Raw genomic sequence first — 18,817 nt, forward strand, 5'->3', positions numbered from 1 at the left:
GGCGCAGTGGGCCTTCACGCTCAGCCTCTCTGAGCTGCAGTCGATCCGCCGGAGCCGGCCGGGGCTGGGCTGGTCCTACCTCATCTTCATCAGCCGGGAGAGCGGGTCCCTGCCCGCCCTCCACTTCCACCGCGGGGGCAGCAAGGCCCTGCTGCGGGCACTCTGCAAGTACCTCATCCTGGCCATGTGAGCGGGGGTGGGGGGGATTGTTGGGGGCAGGGGAAGGGGCTGTGCTGCCGTGGCCGTGTGCAGAGCTTATGAACTGGGGCACTGTCTTGGGGTGCTTGCAGCTGGGGACTTTGGGGGGCAGGGCACTGCTGGGGGCAGCTCACAGCAGGGGTGGGGTAGTGGGGCACTGCCATGGGTCCAGATTGGGGGGCCCAGGTGAGGGAGCTGGCAGTATGAGGCTGGGGGGTACCCAGGCAGTAAGAGCTGGTGCAGGGCACACTGGGCAAGGTGGTCCCGGAAGGCGGGGAGGGGGGGCAGTTAGCAGGTGCGGGCGGAGGCACATGCCAATGCTGGGGTAACTGAGGACCCCCTGCCCCCGGCAGCTCCCCCAAGGACTCGCGGCTTTACCTGGTCTACAGCCATGACTCGTACGCGCTGTCACACGCCTTCGACGAGCTGCAGCTGTTCGATGAGAACTCCTCCAACCTAGTGTCGGTGAGTTCCCCAGGCCCTGGTGGACCCCTGCTCCCCACAGCACACCCGGCTGGCCCTAGGGGAGCCCCTCCCCACGGCCTGTCTGCCAGAGCCGCTCAACTAGGCCATGAGCCCCATGCCACTCATGACACGGGGCGGGGGGGGGATAGAGAGGTTGGGGGGGCTGGGAATGAGGACCCTTGGGGACTATCCCTGTGTCACGTTGCGTGGGGAGTCAGGGCCCTGCACCCCCCACCTCCTGCGATTCACCGTGACTCTCGGCCAGCCAGTAACACAGAAGGTTTATTAGCCGACAGGAACGTGGTCTAAACCAGAGCTTGTAGGTACAGAAAACAGGACCCCTCAGTCAGGTCCACCTTGGGGGCAGGGAGGCCAGAGCCCCTTCTGGGCCTCCCTCCATTTCCCCAGCCAGCTCCAAACTGAGACTCTCCAGCCCCTCCTCTGGCCTTTGGCTCTTTCACGTGCCAGGAGGCCACCTGATCCCTTTGTTCTCCAGCCCCTTCAGTTGGCACCTTGCAGGGGAGGGGCCCAGGCCATCAGTTGCCAGGAGATGGGGTGTCAGCCATTCTCTGTGCAGACCCCATCACAGTGGCCCTCTAGGGCTCTGCAACAATCGCATCCCTTTATCCCCCCACCTCGAGACTTAAGAACTGCCTGGGGAAACTGAGGCACCCAGCCAGTATTCAGAGGGAACATTAAGAACAGTCCCGCTTCGTCACATCTCTCCCTCTTTGAGTCCGAACTGAGCAGGGTCACTTTTGGCCGGTGACCTGGGGAAGTTCAACGTTCCCATGGATGCCCCAGCATCTCTCCCATTCCTTGGTGGGAGTTACACCAGGCCCTTCCAGTCACACCCTCCCTTAGGTCAGGGGGTGCTCGATGGCACTCGCAGGCCGCATGGGGGAAGGTTTATGCGTCCCCGGCCCTTTTGCCACCCCAACACCCCTGGAGTTCAAACAGGGATCGGGCCTTCTCCCAGTGCTCCAGGCTGGAGGGCTTCGATTTGGGCTCTCTTGGTTAAAGCCCCAGCTTGACCTTGGCCCCCCTCTGACTGGGTGTCTCTGTCCCCCGCCGCTCGGCATCAGCCCCTTTCATTGGGTGCAGCCACGTCGGGGCAGAGGCGTCAGGGTGCCCAGCAAAGCGCCGCCCAAAGAGATCCCGCTGCAGCTTTTTAGGGGCCTGCCCCATTGCCAGGCATTTCTCCTCTATGGCCGGACAGTTCTGCTCCTGGGGCAGTCGCTTCTTGCTCATGTACCCGCTGCGGTGTCTCTCCCCCTTAGCATCGGCCTGCATCTGAGGCGTCGGTGAACACTGTAAAAGCCTTGGCAAAGTCCGGGTTTACCAGATTTACCGGGCCCTGAATTAGAGCCTCCTTCAGCACACCGAGAGCCCTCTGGCACCAATCGGTCTAGACCACCTCATCTGGCTTCCCCTTCTCACATAGCTCAGTGATGGGGCCAGCTAGGGAGCTCAAGTGGGGTACAACCCCCAGTAGTACCCTGCCATCCCGATAAGGGCCTGGACCTGGTTCTTGGTCTGGGGAACAGGCCCATCTCTGATCGTCTCCACCTTGGCCGGCTCTGGGCTTGGGCAGCCGGTCCCCACCTTGTGGCCCAGGTACGACACCTCTGCCATCCCCACCTTGCACTTTTCGGCTTTTACCGTCAGTCCTGCCTCCTTGGGGAGCCCATTCCCGGTACAGGAATCCCCTCTCCCACAGGAATCTGTCCCTGCAGCCTTCCCCAAGGGGGTTTGCAGTGCTGTGGCCCGCAAGTTCCCTCAGCTTCTCCACGAGGGATCCATCTGCAGCTCGGTCTGGAATTCAGCTGCTGGGGAAGGGAGTGGGACTGTTCCCTCTCGCTGGCTGGGCCTGGGTTTACAGACCCGCTGAGCCCTGTGCCTGGTCGCTCCCTCCCTGCCATGGGATCACTTCCCAGCAGCGCCTCTGGACAAGGCGAACCTGGTTGGCAGCTGACCTGCCCTGCCTGTGGGTGTCCCGACTCAGCTGGCGTCTTATCTCCCCCTTGCTCAGCGCTGCCCTTGCTGTCCCAGTTGGGGCAGGCAGCGAGCTCTCTGCTCTCCTTACAGCATCAGAGCCAGCGGGAGCCCCCTCTCCTGTGTGCAGGGGGGTGGGGAGCATCTCTTTGTCCCACCCAGCCCCAGGGGGCTGGTTACAGGCAGGCAGGTAGCCTACGCCTAGCGGTTCCTCCCCCTGCCAGCCAGGTCATCTGCATTTTCACTGACCATTTCCTCTCAGCCGGTCGGTTTCCTGGATTGAAATTCAAACAGGAGCAGGGCCTGGATCCTGTCCCAAAGAGACACAGTCACTCCCCAATAGGTCTCGCAGCTGATATCCTGGAGAACCCCAACGTCCAGCCAGCCCCACCTCTCCTGGGTCTGCACAGGGATCCGGGCCATAGGCAGGGCAAGGGGCTTCATCCCTGGGATCCTCACCCAGCTCACACAGCCCCTCAGCATCTGAGGCTGCACCAACCCAGGGGCCTGACAAGCATTCTCTCTGTCCCAGGATCTCGCCACCCCAGGAATGTCTCCCCATTGACCATCACCTTCCGCTCCCACTGGGGGTCCGAGGGGCCTGAGCCCAGGAGACTCCACACAGACATATAGGTTGGGGTCAGGAGTGGGAGCCTGTCCACCTCCCCACCCATCTGGCTGATGGAGTCTGTGGCCTTGGGACCAGCAAGGGAGCTAGACACCAGGGCTTTTCCGCAGGGTCCCCTGGGTTCAAATCTCCATTAAGAACAGTCCCGCTTCGTCACAGCAATTTAGTCTCGAGGTTCCCTATGGAACTGGCCCCCCCGGGGTCTAACCCCACTCATCCCGGGGAGGTCCCCAATGCCTCTCTGCCCACCACCGCCAGTTCATGCTGCTTCTGCAGCTCTTTCTCGGGCTCTCGCTGTCTCTCACAGTCCTCTTGCTCTCTCGGACTCAGCTCCAATCCCATCCGTCTCCGATCCCCCGATGGGAAACCCGATTGTGAAGACCCCCGTCTGGTCGGGAACAGGAGTCTTGGGGATGCCTGGCTCCCACTCCAGCTGCTCCCAGATCCTGCTATAGCCCCATTGGGGTCAGGTATCTGTTCCTTAGCACGGTCATCCTCCTCCAGCTGCACGATGAACTGTGCCTTGGTGAACTTTCCAGTGCTCAACCCTCTCTTTCTGCACCGGGTTACAATGTCCTTCTTAAGGAGACGGTGACAGGCCATCACTCCGCTCTTCCCAAGTTGTTGTGGACTCACAGGCCTGTGTGCTCTCAGCTCCCCACGGTTTCCAGGGAGAACCCCTTGTGTGCCAGCCCTTCTCGAGGTCACCACCTCTTTGCCAGGGTTGAGCTGCAGACTCCTCCGCCCCTGAAACCACTCGCCGTGGACCCAGTTACTGCAACAGTCTTTCTCACAGGTCACCCACTCCCAGGGGTTAAGCCTAGCTCCTCTCTGAGCCTTCAGCACACCTGGTCCTCGTTAACCCCCTTCGTTTTACTGCTCCCCTGTCACTCACTGCAGGAAGCGCTATCCCCGGGGTGCAGTACATCCCACCGCTGACACCAGTTGTCATAGAGTGTGTGGGAGTCAGTGCCCTGCACCCCGCACTTCCTGCGATTCACCGTCACTGTGAACCAGGCAGTAACACAGAAGGTTTATTAGCCGACAGGAACACAGCCCAAAACAGAGCTTGTAGGTACAGAGAACAGGACTCCTCAGTCTGTTCCCTCTTCGGGGGTGGGGAGCCCGGGCCCAGGTTCTGGGCCTCTCCCGCTCCCCAGCCAGCTCTAAACTGAAACTCACTCCAGCCGCCTCCCCCAGCCATCCCCCCCCCCGCCCAGCCTTTGTCCAGTTTCCGGGCAGAAGGTGTCACCTGGCCCCAACCCCCTTGGCTCAGGTTACGCAGGGAAACGGCCACCCTTTGTGCTGGGCGCCAGGTATCACCCCTCAGTGAAGTCACCCCCTTGTTTCCCATCCCAGCTAGTGTTGGTGCAGACAGTAAACTAGTAAAACTCCCCTGCACCATTCCCAGCTTAATACTCCCTCCTCCGACACAGCTGGGAGCCAGGACTCCTGGGTTCTCTCCTTGGCTCTGGGGGTTCCCCTCTAGGAGTGACTCTCCCTCCCCCCCCGCAGCGTTTCCTGCAGGACCCCTACACTGCCACTTTCGGGGGCTTCTCCAAAGTCACCAGCTTCTTCCGCGGGGCCCTGCACCACGAGGCTGGCACCCCCCTGCGGCCCTCGAGCACCACCGCCACTAACCTGGAGGATGAGCCAGGCTTCGAGGTCATCAGCTGCGTGAGTGTCCACGGCCAATCCGGGTGCACCCCAGAGGCACCAGCCAATCACGTCTCTTTGTGTGGTGCAGTTGGGGCACCAGCCAGAAGGGTCCCTCACTCTTATAGGGCATGGCTGGTCGGGGGGCGGAGCTGGCCTCACGGGGGGGCGGGGTGTGGGTGGCAGAGGGTGGGGCTAGCCTAGGAGGGGCGGGGCATAGGTGGCAGGGGGCGGGGCTGGCCATGCAGGCGGGGTGTGGGTGGCAGGGGGCGGGGCTGGTGACAGGAGGGGTGGAGCATGGGTGGCAGGGGGTGGAACAGGCCTAATGAGGTGGGCGGGGCTGGCCTAGCCAGGGCGGGGCATGGGTGGCAGGGGGCGGAGCCAGGCTTAGGCAGGGTGAGACCAGTGTATCCTGGGGGGTGCCTTTCCCACCCGCCCCGTGATCCCCTCCCGCCTGCAGCAGGTGCAGCTGGGGCCGCGGCCGGCCGTGTGCCGGGAGGCCCCGGTGACGGAGCAGGAGTGGGGGCAGCACCTGGACCCCGAGGGGCGCATCACCCACCTGGACGGGCTCAAGAGGAGGATCTTTGCTGGGGTGAGGGCAGGGGGCAGAGCAGGTGGGGGGGTGGGGCCTCTGGGAGAGAGCTGTGCTTGGGAGCTGGGGGGGGCTAGAGAGAGGGGGCCCAGGCTGGGCAGAGGGCCCGGATGGAGGTGGGACCTGGCTGGGGGGCGGGGTGGGGCTGGAGGAGAGGCCTCTGGGGGACAGCTGTGCTTGCGGGGGCTGGGGGGAGGAGCTGCTGGGAAGGGGGCCTGGCTGCAGGGTGGAGGCTGGGGCTGGGGTGGGGCTGCAGGGGGTGAGGGGGCTGGAGGCGGGGCCCTGGCTGGGCAGTGGGGGGCGGGGCTGCAGGGGTGGGTGGGGCTAGAGGCGGGGCCCAGGCTGGGGGCGGGGCTGGGTTGGAGGAGGGGGCTCTGCGTGGGGAAGAGGTTGGAGCTGGTCCGGGCTCACTGGGGGTCCCAGGACTCTCTGCCCCCCGGGGTCTCACCACAGCCCCCCTGTCCCAGGGCCTCGCCCCGGCGCTGCGCAAGGAAGCCTGGAAGTTCCTGCTGGGCTATTACAGTTGGGAGAGCACCAGCGAGGAGAACCGGGCCCGGGCCCGCCGCAGAACGTGAGCGTCCGCCCGCCGCGGCTGTGGATCGGGAGTGAGGGGCGCCGGCAGGGCTGGGGGGGCCAGGGCTGGGCTAGCAGGGGCTGCGGGTCGGGAGTGAGGGGCACCGGCAGGGCTAGGGGGAGCCCAGGGCTGGGCTAGTGGGGGCTGCGGGTCGGGAGTGAGGAGCGGGCGCAGGGCTGGGGCTAGCAGGGGCTGCGGGTCAGGAGTGAGGGGCACTGGCAGGGCTAGGGGGAGCCCAGGGCTGGGCTAGTGGGGGCTGCGGGTCGGGAGTGAGGAGCGGGCGCAGGGCTGGGGCTAGCAGGGTGCTGTGGGTTGGGAGTGAGGGGCACCCCCTCACCCCATGCTCCCCCTGCCCCAGGGACGAGTATTTCCGCATGAAACTGCAGTGGAAGTCGGTGAGCGAGGAGCAGGAACGGCGGAACTCCCTGCTGCGCGGCTACCGCAGCCTCATCGGTCAGTGGCACCCCCCGTCCCTGCCCTGGGTGACCCCCCCAGAGTGTGGCCCTGTGACCAGGTGCCTGGAGGGGAAAGCCACGCTCAGGGCAGATGCGCCTCCCCCTCCCCACCCCCCTCCCGAACTCAGGGCAGACGTCCCCCAGACCCATAACCCGGGGGCGTCTGCAGCTATTGCCTCCCAAGCCAACCCCAGCCCTCCAGGCAAACAGGCAAGAGGTTCGTGCAACCCAGTTCACCATTCTTGTGCGCACTGTGCACGTGCATCCAGACACCTGCGCACGTGTGACACCGAGGCCCGCGCGGGCATTGGGGAAGTATTTCGGGAAGGTCCCCCTTCGTCACCCCCCCGGGCCCCCCCGTAGTGCCCCCACAGCCGTGTAACCCCCGCCCCCCCCTTGCAGAGCGGGACGTGAGCCGCACCGACCGAAGCAACAAATTCTACCAGGGCAGCGAGAACCCGGCGCTGGTTCTGCTCCATGACGTGCTCATGACCTATTGCGTATACAACTTCGACCTGGGTGAGCCGGGGGGCAGGGGCTGCCTGGGGGAGGGGCTGGGGTCCTGTGCCTGCGGGGGGGCCAGTCTGTAACCCCGTTGTCTCCCCCCGCCCCCCAGGCTACGTGCAGGGCATGAGCGACCTGCTCTCCCCCGTCCTCTACGTCACCCAGAACGAAGTCGACGCCTTCTGGTGCTTCGCGGGTTTCATGGAGCTGGTGGTGAGTTCCGGGGGGCCCGAGCGGGGTGGGGGCTCAGAGTGGGGGGGGGTTCGGGCCCCCCTGACCCGCCGTCTCCCCGCAGCACCATAACTTCGAGGAGAGCCAGGAGAGCATGAAACGGCAGCTGGCACAGCTGGGGCTGCTGCTGCGTGTACTGGACCCGCCGCTCTGCGACTTCCTGGGTGAGTGCCCCCCCCCCCCCCGGGACAGCCTGCCCCCCCCAGGGAGCGCCCGCCCTCAGGGAAACGCCCCCTTGTCGTGGGGCCTGGGCGAGGGTCTGTGTGACGCCCCCCCAGGCCCGCTCAGACCAGCGCCGGGCTCCTCGGCTACCCTGCCTGGCTCTGTGCTTGGCTCCCCCCCCCGCAGGGAGCCCGCTGGGAGGGGGAGCCTTGCGACCCCCCCCGCCCAGTGGCCCATCCAACTCCTGCGGGGGGGGCCCCAGTGTCTGCCCATGAGGACCTCTGCCACGCTCACCCCCCTCGTTCCGCCACCTCCATACACGAGGGAAACTGAGGCGCACGCAAAACATTACGAAAATTCCCATTTCATCACACCCCTGGGACTCCCCGGGGCTGGAGGGGAGCCAGCACCCCCAGAGGGGACAAGGACCCCCACCCCCACCCCAAGCCAGACAGTCCCCTGCCCAGAACTGGGTCCCCTCACTGACAACCCCCCTTGCTCCCCCCAGACTCGAAGGAATCCGGCTCTTTGTGTTTCTGCTTCCGGTGGCTCCTGATCTGGTTCAAGCGGGAATTCGCCTTCGACGACGTGCTGCAGCTCTGGGAGGTCGGGGGGGGGCAGTGCATTGGGGGGGCTGGGGGGGGTCTGTGCGTGTTGCAGGGGGCTGGAGGGGGTGTGATCCAGGTGGGAGAGGTTTGGCGGGTGACCTCTGCCCCTGGTGGGTAGATGCATGGGGGGGGTTCCTTGTGGGTGGAAGGGCTCAGCTTGGGGGGGTCCTTGTGAGTCTGTCTGGCAGGGAGGGGCCTCTCCCCCCCCCCCATGCTGACCCTGCCCCACCCCACAGGTGCTGTGGACGGGGCTGCCCTGCCCGAGCTTCCACCTGCTGGTGGCCTGCGGGATCCTGGACTCGGAGCGTGAGGCCCTAATGAACTCGGGGTTCAGCTTCAGTGAGATCCTCAAGGTGAGACACACACACCCCCCCCCCGAGCTCCCCCGTCCCAACCGCCCTGGTTCCGACACCTTCTCGGGGGTCCAGCCCTGGGCCCCGCCGCCTCTGAGCCCCCAGCACCTGGCTCTGCCGCAGGCTCCTTGGGGGTCCCCTCATGGGGGCTGCCCCCCAGAGGGAGCAGCCCCCCTGTGTCGGAGGAGGGGGTATTAACCTGGGAACGGGGCAGGGGAGTTTTACTAGTTTACTGTCTCCTGCTAACACGGGGTGTGCCTCAGTTTCCCTGGGGTGCTGCACCAGCACGAGCTGGGGGTGACTTCACTGAGGGGTGATACTTGTAACCTGATCCCGGGGGGGGGGGGGGGGGGGGCTGGGGCCAGGGCCAGGGCCAGGGCCAGGGCCAGGGCCAGGACACCTTCTGCCTGGAAACTGGACGAGGAGCGGGGGGTGGTGGCTGGAGGAGGCGGCTGGAAGGGGGTTCAGTTTAGAGCTGGCGGGGGGCAGAACCTGGGTCTGGGCTCCCCACCCCCCCAGAGGGACCTGACTGCGGGGTCCTGGTCGCTGCACCTGCAAGCCCTGGTTTGGGCTGCGTTGCTGTCGGCTAATAGCCCTTCTGTGTTACTGGCCGGCCGAGAGTCCCGGGGAAGTGGGGGGCGCAGGGCCCCGACTCCCCCACACTCCCTGACACCCCCCCCCGCCCCGGGCTCCAGCCCGCAGAGACCCTCAGCCAGCGCAAAGGGGGGGTCATTGTACGTCCCAGCCCAGCCCCGGCAGCTCTCAGGGCCCCGGCCCGGCCAGTCCCAGCCCCATGGCCTGGCCCCATGGCTTCCGGCTGCTCCTTGTGACCAGCCCAGTTCCCCCCTTCCAGCCGGGCCCCTGTATCCCCTGCCCCACATTCCCCCTTCCGGCTGTGCCCCCTATATCCCCTCCCCATGCAGCCCCCCCCGCTTCCAGCTGGGCCCCATATCGCATCCCCACAGCCGCCCCCCACAGCCTGCCCAGAGACGTGTCCCCCCATAGAGGTCTCACAGCCCCCCCCGCCAGGAGCCCCCTCCCCCCCCAGTCTCATCCTTTGTTCTCTAGGCGTTACCATAGTACACCTAAGAGAACCACACGGGTGCTGGAGGGTCCTGGGGCAGCAGTGGGGATCCCGGGCACTACCGTAACCTACCTAATAAATGTGCCCCCCCCGCCCCCAGCACATCAACGAGCTGACCATGAAGATGAGCGTGGAGGAGACGCTGTGCCGGGCCGAGGCGCTGTACGGACAGCTGGCGGCCAGCCCCGTGAGTGCCCCCTGCCTGCCCCCCAGTGTCCCCGCAGCCTGCCTCCCCCAGCCCCGTGAGTGCCCCCTGCCTGCCCCCCAGTGCCCCCGCAGCCTGCCTCCCCCAGCCCCGTGAGTGCCCCCCCTGCCTGTCCCCCAGTGCCCCCCCAGCCTGCCTCCCCCAGCCCCGTGAGTGCCCCCCATCCCCCCAGCCAGCTCCCCATCCTCCACCTGCCCCCCCGTGCCCCCACAGCCTGCCTCCCCTAGCCCCGTGGGTGCCCCCCACCTGTCCCCCAGTGCCCCTGCAGCCTGCCTCTCACACCCCCAGCCCCGTGAGTGCCCCCCGTCCCCCCAGCCAGCCCCCCTGTCCCCCACCTACCCACCAGTGCCCCCGCAGCCTGCCTCACACCCTGAGTCCCGTGAGTACCCCCTACCCCCCTGCCTACCCCCCCGATACCCCACCCCACAACCAGACCCCCTGCCTGTTCCCCAGTGCCCCCTCAGCCTACCTCCCACACCCCCAGTCTGGTGAGTACCCCCCCAGTCCCTGCCGCCCCCATGTCTCATTCTGCCCCCACCCCAAGCCAGCCAGTCCCGTGTCCCAGCCCCCGGTGACCTTGCTCTCCCCACAGGAGCTGCCACGGAACGTGCAGGAGCTTCTGGGGCTGGGGGGTCCTGCGGGGGGCAGCCCCCCAGCCACTCCCCCCCAGCCCCTCTCTTCCGTCCAGGCCCCGGGACTGGAGCTGACGGGCAGTGTCTCGCCCCCCCTGCCCGACAGCAGCATCGAGATCCTGCCCCCCGAGGAGCCCGCCATGGCCCAGAGCCCCCTGCCCTGAGCTGGACGCCGGGGTCCGCCCACCCCTTCCAGCTGTTCAAACCAGCACTTTAACAGGGGTCGGGGGTCCCATTGTGCCCGGGGGGGGGGGTGTCGGGGCCAGACCTTGTTCCCAGGGTGCACTGGGTTCTGCTCCCGGCCCTGCGAGCTCAGACTCCTGGGTTCTGAGCCCCGGCCCCCTCCCTGAGCCCGGACTCCTGGGTTCTAGCCCTGGTTCTGGCGAGGGGAGGGGGTCCTTCAAACACCATCACCCCACTTGCCCGGGCCCATGACCTTCAGGGGGGCTGGGCCTGACCCTCATGCCATATGGGGGAGCAGCAGGTGGGGCGACACCCATATTCTCGTGGCCTCGGGGGGGTCCCCGGAGTTGCCTGTGAGTGGAAGTGGGGGGCAGCCTGGGAACCAGGACTCCTGGTTCCCCCGGAGGTCCATCCCCTGCCCTCCCCCCCTGCCCAGCTGCTGTTCACCCCAGCCCCGGGGCTCCCCCATTGCTGCCCTGAGGCTCGCTGCTTTCTGCGATGTACAGACCCCAAAGGGCTGGGGGGTCCCTACTGCTCCCCAGACACTGACACCCCCCTAACGGCTGCTGTCCTGGGGGGCCCTGCCCCTCCTGCTTCCTTTGTAATGTACATTAAAAACTCATGTTTACCAAATGCCTTGTATCTTTCCTAATTGGGGCTGGGAGCCAGGACTCCTGGGTTCTCTGCCCAGCTCTGGGAGGGGAGTGGGGTCTAGTGGTTACAGCGGGGAGGGGTGGGAACCAGGACTCCTGGGTTCTCTCCCTAAGCTGCAGCGGGAGGCCCCTTGTCCTCCCGAAATCCGCTTCTGAGGAGTTTGCAGCATCCGCTTCACGGCCTGTGACCCCTCCCTGAGCATGTCACGTGTGTGTGTGGGGGGGGTATTTCCCAGCGAGGGGGCGCCAGCCCCCCCCATCCAGGGAAGGGAATTTCTTGGGTCTGCTCTAACCTGCCCCCATCTGCCCCAGCCAGAGCCCCATGTCCCCCTCCCCCTCATCAGGGAGATGGGGGCCAGGGTCGCTGTCTCGGGTGGGGGGGCCCGCTGGGTGTTGGGGGTAGGAGGGGGCAGAGAAGGCCTGGACTCCTGGGTTCCAACACTCCTCCTGCGGGTCATTGTTGGTCTGTAGCCTTTATGTGTGTGTGTGTGCGGGGGGGGACTTCATCATTTCCCCTCCCCTGCCCTGATAGGGAGAATCTAGGCCGCGCGTCCCCCCCCACAGCGGGGGCTATTTTGAGCCACGCAGCCCCCTCGGCGGCTCCCTTATGTAACCAGCTGCGGCCCCCGGGACACGACCTATTTATAGCGAAATGCAGGCAGCTGCTCCCCCCCCCCCAGCAGGGATGGACAGATGGGGGGGCTGGGTCAGCCTGGAACATGGCCCCCCCTGCACCGCCCCCATGCAGCTGGGCTGCTGCCCCTCACTCCCGACCCACAGCCCCCTGCCAGCCCAGCCCTGTCCCCCCCCCAGCCCTGCCGGTGCCCCTCACTCCCAACCCGCAGCCCCTGCTAGCCCGGCCCTGGGTCCCCCCCCCCCAGCCCTGCCAGTGCCCCTCACTCCCGACCCGCAGCCCGCTGCTCGCCCAGGTGTTGCTCTGTGTTTGTCTCCTCCAGGGCCTTTGCCAGGCTGCCCCAGCCCCACAGAGGCCCCCTGGCAGGAGAGGGGAGAATCCAGCTGCCGTGGGGGAGTCACAGGCTCTCCCTGATCCAAGGCCAGCCCTGGCATCACCCAAACGTTGACCTCGGCTCCAGCCCCTCCGTGGGGCCCGGCCATCCCAGCGCTGCCACCAACGCGACCCCCCCTGTCAGCCGCTGCGGCCTGCAGCATGAATGGGGGCATTGGAGCCACCAGGGAAGACACCCCCCCTCCACCACAGCCCCAGCCATGGGGGAGGGGAGCCCAGGGCTGGGCTAGCAGGGAGCTGTGGGTCAGGAGTGAGGGGCACCGGCAGGGCTGGGGGCTGCCAACTCGTGCGGGGGGCTCATACTGGTTGTGGCGGAGGATAGAAAGGAGGGCAGCCCCTGCCAGCTTCCCCTCCCCGGCGGCTGAGCAGCAGCTCATTACTACCACCCCCACGCCCAGTGGGCCCGGAGAATTAATTAGCTACAACCGAGCTAAACTGGGTCTGGAAGGACTGAAATAGAGCGAAAATGGAGAACTGAGAGAATTCCACCCCACCCCCCGGCCCCGCTCCGGACTCCTGGGTTCTCTGGAGTCCTGGCCCTGGGAGGGGAGTGGGGTCCAGTGGTTAGAGCAGGGGGAGCTGGGAGCCAGGACTCCGGGTTTCTCTCCCTGGCTCGGGGAGGGGAGTGGGGTCTAGTGCTTAGAGCAGGGGGGGCTGGGAGCCGGGACTCCGGGGTTCTCTCCCTGGCTCGGAGAGGGAGGGGGTCTGGTGATTAGAGCGGGGGGGCTGGGAGCTAGGACTCCGGGGTTCTCTGTCCCGTCCTACTTGTACCCGGGGTCAGTCCCTGCCTGGTGGTGGGTCGAGACCAGGCTGTGCGGGCTCAGGGCTGCTGGGGAAGGGGCCGGGGGCTCGGAGCTGGGCAGGGTCATGGGCCTGGTGCCTGAGGCTGGTTCTGCCAGCTGGGCGCCTTCGAGCTGCCAGGATCCGGCCGGGAGCTGGCAGATCCGGCCCAGCCCCAGCTGTGGGCCTGGTTCCCGGCCCAGCTCCCCAGCGCCAGGCCTGGGACAGGAGCCCAGAGCTCCCCTCCCCGCCCAGCGCGGCTGCAGGGGACAGAGCCTAATTAGGGGCTCAAAATTAACCAAATTAATTCACTAACAAAGGGGCTGGATGGATGGAGGAGCAGAGAAATGGGGGGGTTGGCGGCAGACCAAGCTGGGGTGGGCGGCATCACTCCCACCCCGCAGACCCCCCCCCCCAGCTCTGCCGGTGCCCCTCACTCCTGACCCACAGCCCCCTGCCAGCCCGGCCCTGGGCTCCCCCCACCCCAGCTCTGCCGGTGCTCCTCACTCCCAACCCGCAGCCCCAGGTTCCCCCCAGCCCTGGGCTCCCCCCAGTTCTGCTGGTGCCCCTCACTCCCAACCTGCAGCCCCCTGCCAGCCTGGCCCTGCCCCCCCGGCCCCATGTTTGCTAGACCCCCGCAGCCTCTCACTGGGGCAGGGTTTGGGGGGGGTGACAGTTGGCTGGGGGACTTTTGGGGTTCTCAGACTTTGTGGGTGGGGGGGCAGTGCCTGGGGAGGCCCAGCTTGGGGTGGGGCTGGCAAGTGGTTGCCCAATTCTGCTATTTCCCCCTCCCCCTTAGGCTCAGAGCCCCCACCCCACCCCCACCCCTACCCCTGGCAGTTGCCTGCCCCCACCTCAAGGAAGAAGCTGGAGCCCCTAAAGGGCCCAGAGACGGGGGGGGTGTTCCCTATTAGGGGGGGGATTCCCAGCCAGCCCTAGGATGGGGGACTGGGTGGCTGGGGGGGAATGGGGCACGGGGGGGGGCCTGCTCTGGGCCCTGTTTCCCTGGCAGTGTATGGGGGTGCCCCCCCAATTCCCCCCCCTCGGCGCTGGTCAGAAGGAGGCGCTGCCCACGCGGGGTGAAAGGTTTCCATGAAAAGGATTCGTTTATTTCATGCTGTAAAGTCCTGGCCTGGCCGATCATGCAGCCCCCGGACCCCCTCCCCGCCCCCCCGGCAGGCAGAGACCGGGGAGGGGACATGGGGGGGACAGATAACAGGGGAGAGAAAAGAAACAGCAACAAAAGCACAACCCCCCCCCCAGGAGCTGCTCAGCCCCCCACCCAGCCCTGAGTGCTTGGGTGGGGGAGTCCAGGCGGGCCGGGGGGGGCAACACCACGCCCCCCCCAGGGGTCGCGTAGCACCAGAGTTGAATGGGAGCGGGGGGGGTGAAGGATGCCCCCCCAGAGGTGCGGGGGAGGAAGACTTGCTGGGGAGGATCGGGGGGGGGCTGGTGGCGGGGGGGGGTCGATATGTGACAGGAAGGGGGGGGTGGAAGGAAGGTTATGGGGGGCCTGGAAGATGGGGTGGCTGGACGAAGGAGGGGGGCAGGCAGACTGGGGGGCAGGGGGTTGAAGGACAGATGGATGGGGGGGGTGGATGGGGAGGCAGGATATGGGGGGGCGGTCCCTCGGCTCACGGCCTTGGCTGAGTTGGGGGGGGGGTCACCCTGGGTCCTGCTGGCTCATGGGATGGGGGGAACCCACTGGGGCTCGGAGCTCAGCCAGGTCCTGCCCCCCCCAGACCTGCCCCCCCCCGCTCAGGACGCTGCTGGGGCAGTATTATTGCTTTGTGTGGGGGGGCAGCACTAGGGAGACCCCCCCCAACCCAGGCGCACTGATCCCACGAGGGACCCCCCCCGGGGGGATGTGGGTGCGGGGGGGGGGGGGCTGGTACCAACACATGCCTGGGGCAGCCGAGAAGGGTGGGGAGGGATGAGAGATGGGGGAGGGCTGGAGCAAGGGGGGAGACATGGCACATGGGGGGGCCACAGGCGGGGGGGGCCGGAATTACACGTCATCCAGCTATTTCCACCCCCCCATCACAACTCACAAATTTGGCACACTCGTGGGATTGGGGCCAGGACCTGCCGCGGGATGGGAAGGGGGGGAGCAGGAAATATGGGGCGATGGGACCCAGGCGTCCGGGGGGAGGCAGGAGCGTGTCTCTCCCCCAGCCACATGGCTCATGCCCTGCGGTGCCCCCCACCCCCGACTCCCTCACAGCTGGTGCTTTGCCATGGAAACTGGGAGCCGGGGGGGCCGGGGGGGGGGCTTGTTTCTATGAAAAAATAATGTCGCGATTCTGCATTTTATTAAACATCTGCTTGAAAAAATAGACCTGTGCCCCCCCGGCCCCCCCCACCTGCCCATCCCCCCACTTTGCACCTTTCCCTGCCTCCTGCCCCCCCCCCCGGGGGGCTGGACCATCCCCAGGCCCCCCCTTCCTGAGACTAAAACACCCTGTAGTTGCTGGAAGACATTGTCAACCCTGTCCTCTGTGGGGCTGCCCCACAGCTACAGGGCTCAGCTCCCCCCACCCCCGGTTCTTAAATCAGGGACCCCCCCGGGAGATAATTTAATCAAGGAGCCAGCCCCGCCCCCCCCAGGTTACAGGGTGACCTGTAACTCCCCCAATATATGAAGCGAGGAGCTGAAATTCCCAAGGGGGGGTGTGTGTTTAAAGTGCGATATGTGTGTGTGTGTGGGGGGGGAACCACAGAAAAAGATTAGCCCCCCACCCCAGCAATGGATGGGGGGTCAGACACGGGGGGGGAGCCAAGTGTTTATGGGGGGGGCTTATTTTAAATTAATTGGAACCCCCCCATACCATGCACCTGGGGGAGGTGGTAGACAGGCCTTGCCCCCCCCTTTAAGTAGCATCTCCCCCCACATGAGGGGCTGGGCGACGCACCCACATTCCCCACCCTGGTGGGGGGGGCTCAGAGCCAGGGGGGAAGCCAGCCAGGCTGGGGGGGGATTGGAGCCGGGGGGGGGGGAACCCAGCCAGGATGGGGGGGGGAGGGCCTTCGGTCAATATGACCCATTAGCTGCCCTCAGCAGTGGGCAGGGACAGGGGTGGGGTGGGGGCAGCACTACAGGGGAGTCCCCTCCCCCCAGCCTTCCCCCCCCCATCTGCTTCTCCAGGGTGGGAGCAAAGCCAGACCCCCCCTGCCCCCGCCAACTTGCGAGAGAATCGCTTTCATTTTGCATAGGAATTGTTGCATAAGAAGCTTCTGGTATCTGCTGGGGGGGGGGCAAGAGACCGGTGGGGGGGTCGGGGGGGTCTCTCAGAGCAATGGCAGGAAGGGGCTGGAATTGAGGGGGCTTCCCCCCAGGAGACCCCCCCCCCGGCTCAGACAGGGTGATGTTGCATAGTGTGACAGATGAATTTCCCGGTGGGGGGTTGTCCACCCTGCAAAGGGGTGGGGGGTGATGTATCGGGGGGGGGGCAGACTCTCCCCAGCCCTATGCCATGCAGCTGCTGCAGGGGGGGGGGGGGGGCTCCAACCACTTTGAGGCCTAGTTTGCTGTAGGTGGAGGTTGTGGGGGTCTCTGGTGGGGGGGGAACTGAGTGAGGAAGAGCAGGGCCAGGTGGGGGGGGAGGCAGAGCTGTGCCCCCACCTCAAATGGCCCCCCACAGTCCCCCCACCACCACCGCATCCCCTCTCGCTATCCCCCCTTCCCGCAGGGGAGGAGGGCAAACCGGGCGCTAAAGGGGAGGAGACCCAGGGCTGGGGGGGGGGTCCAGTGCCCTCCCCCCCCCTCGGGCCGGGGGGGGGGCGTGGGGAGGGGAGTTTTGCATATAACACGAGCGGATTCACATGCAGACACATGCTGGCTGGCACAATGCAACTTGGAGATCAGCTCCGGGCGGGGGAAGGGTGTCCAGTCCCGATCCTGCACCCGCAGGGGGGGGACCCCCCCCCACACACACACACTGGTCCCACCTCCGGCCGCTGGGGCCCTCAGTTCCACTGGTGCCGGCGTCCGGCCCTGGGGCGCAGCCGGGGTGGGGATCACAGTGACGGGCCGCGCCAGGACGGGGGGCATGGCCCCGGGGCAGCCGGAAGCCAGGCAGGGGAGGAGGAGGAGGAGGAAGGTGGGAGCCGGCTGCCCCCCCTCACCCCACGCCGGCGCTCCTCCGTCCGTCCGTCCGTCCGACCCGACGGTCCGCGAAGTGTCTGCGTCCCGGGCCCGGCGGCATGCAGCCGGAGAGGCCAGCATGTAGCTTATTGCTTGTGTGATCCATGGAAGATCCATGCAGGAGAGAACCAAGCGGGCGGGGGGTCCGGCAGTGGGGGGGGTCCCTCAAAGGAGCAGAGTCTGTGAGTCCAGAAACCGGATGGGGGGGGGGACAGACAGACAGACAGGCGCACACAGGGGTGGACGGACAGAATGGTGCATATGGGGGCAGACAGGGGGATGGGGTGTGTATGGGGACAGACAGACAGCTGGAGGGGTGTGTATGGGGACAGACAGAGAGACGTAGGGATGTGTATGGAGACAGCTGGAGGGGGGTTGATGAGGACAGTCAGCTGGAGGGGGGTTGATGAGGACAGACAGACAGCCGGAGAGAAGTGTACGGGGACAGACAGTCGGACGGGGGTGTATGGGGACAGATAGCCAGAGGGGGGTTGATGAGGACAGACAGACTGACAGTCGGAGTGGGGTGTACGGGGATAGACAGCCAGCCAGAGAGGGTGTATGGAGACAGACAGACAGTTGGAGGGGGGTTAATGAGGACAGACAGTCAGAGGGTGCTGATGAAGACAGACAGTCAGAGGAGTGTGTATGGGGACAGACAGACAGACAGTCAGAGGGGTGTTGATGAGGACAGACAGCTGGAGGGGGGTGTATGGAGACAGACAGTTGGAGCGGTGTGTACAGGGACAGACAGCCGGAGGGGGGTGTCCGGGGACAGACAGACAGACAGACGGAGGGGTGTTGATGAGGACAGACAGACAGTCGGAGGGGTGTGTATAGGGGCAGACAGTCAGAGGGGAGTGTACAGGGACAGACAGACAGATGGAGCGGGGTGTCTGGGGACAGACAGACGGAGGGGTGTTGATGAGGACAGACAGACAGTTGGAGCGGGGTGTATGGGGACAGCCAGCCAGAGGGGCGTGTCCGGGGACAGACAGACAGCTGGAGGGCTGTTGATGAGGACAGACAGTCAGAGGGGTGTGCATAGGGGCAGACAGTCAGAGGGGAGCGTACAGGGACAGACAGACAGATGGAGCGGGGTGTATGGGGACAGACAGACAGACGGAGGGGTGTTGATGAGGACAAACAGTTGGAGCGGGGTGTATGGGAACAGACAGCCGGAGGGGGGTGTCCGGGGACAGACAGACAGAGACGGAGGGGTGTTGATGAGGACAGACAGACAGACACAGCCGGAGGGAATGGACTGAAGGACCCAGAGGTGCAGCGTGGGGCAGGGGGCTCCGGGACCCCCGTCTCTGTCCCTTGCTGACCCCCCCGCACAGTATTTGGATTCTCAGAGCAAACCTCCCTCCTGCCAAAAAATATAAACTCTACCCCCCCCAGCCCCAGGCCAGGCCCCTCCCCGGAGGGACCCAGGCGTCCTGCTCCAGGAGGGGGCAGGGGCGTAACTCATGGATGTTCCAGAAAGTGCCGTGTAGCGTGTCCTGTAGAAGCCAAAGGGGAGACGGGACCCACGTTGCCCCTGGCGACGAAGCCCCCCGCTTGCCCCTGGCGACGAAGCCCCCGGTTGCCCCCGGTGACGCCTCCTCTCTTCTGCCTTGTTCTTTTGCTTGTTCTTCTTTTTTGCTTAAAAAGTCGGGGGGGGCGCGGAGTCCGGGGCCCCCGGG

At 66.1% G+C, this 18,817-nt stretch overlaps 1 protein-coding gene across 1 annotated transcript in view; it reads left to right on the forward strand.

The window, feature by feature from the left end:
* Nucleotides 1–10,578, forward strand: part of TBC1D17 (TBC1 domain family member 17) — an 11,842-nt gene extending 1,264 nt beyond the window's left edge. The window contains exons 4-16 of the mRNA XM_074937438.1: nucleotides 8–186; nucleotides 552–663; nucleotides 4,802–4,963; nucleotides 5,403–5,534; nucleotides 6,002–6,105; nucleotides 6,467–6,561; nucleotides 6,966–7,082; nucleotides 7,180–7,280; nucleotides 7,363–7,462; nucleotides 7,969–8,066; nucleotides 8,305–8,421; nucleotides 9,606–9,692; nucleotides 10,303–10,578. Coding sequence (XP_074793539.1) covers nucleotides 8–186; nucleotides 552–663; nucleotides 4,802–4,963; nucleotides 5,403–5,534; nucleotides 6,002–6,105; nucleotides 6,467–6,561; nucleotides 6,966–7,082; nucleotides 7,180–7,280; nucleotides 7,363–7,462; nucleotides 7,969–8,066; nucleotides 8,305–8,421; nucleotides 9,606–9,692; nucleotides 10,303–10,506 — 1,608 coding nt within the window. The 3' untranslated portion in view covers nucleotides 10,507–10,578. The remainder of the gene's footprint in view (nucleotides 1–7; nucleotides 187–551; nucleotides 664–4,801; nucleotides 4,964–5,402; nucleotides 5,535–6,001; nucleotides 6,106–6,466; nucleotides 6,562–6,965; nucleotides 7,083–7,179; nucleotides 7,281–7,362; nucleotides 7,463–7,968; nucleotides 8,067–8,304; nucleotides 8,422–9,605; nucleotides 9,693–10,302) is intronic.
* The last annotated feature ends 8,239 nt before the right edge of the window (nucleotides 10,579–18,817 follow it).

The sequence above is a fragment of the Natator depressus genome, chromosome 23 (genome assembly GCF_965152275.1).
Source record: "Natator depressus isolate rNatDep1 chromosome 23, rNatDep2.hap1, whole genome shotgun sequence".
Lineage (NCBI taxonomy): Eukaryota > Metazoa > Chordata > Testudines > Cheloniidae > Natator > Natator depressus.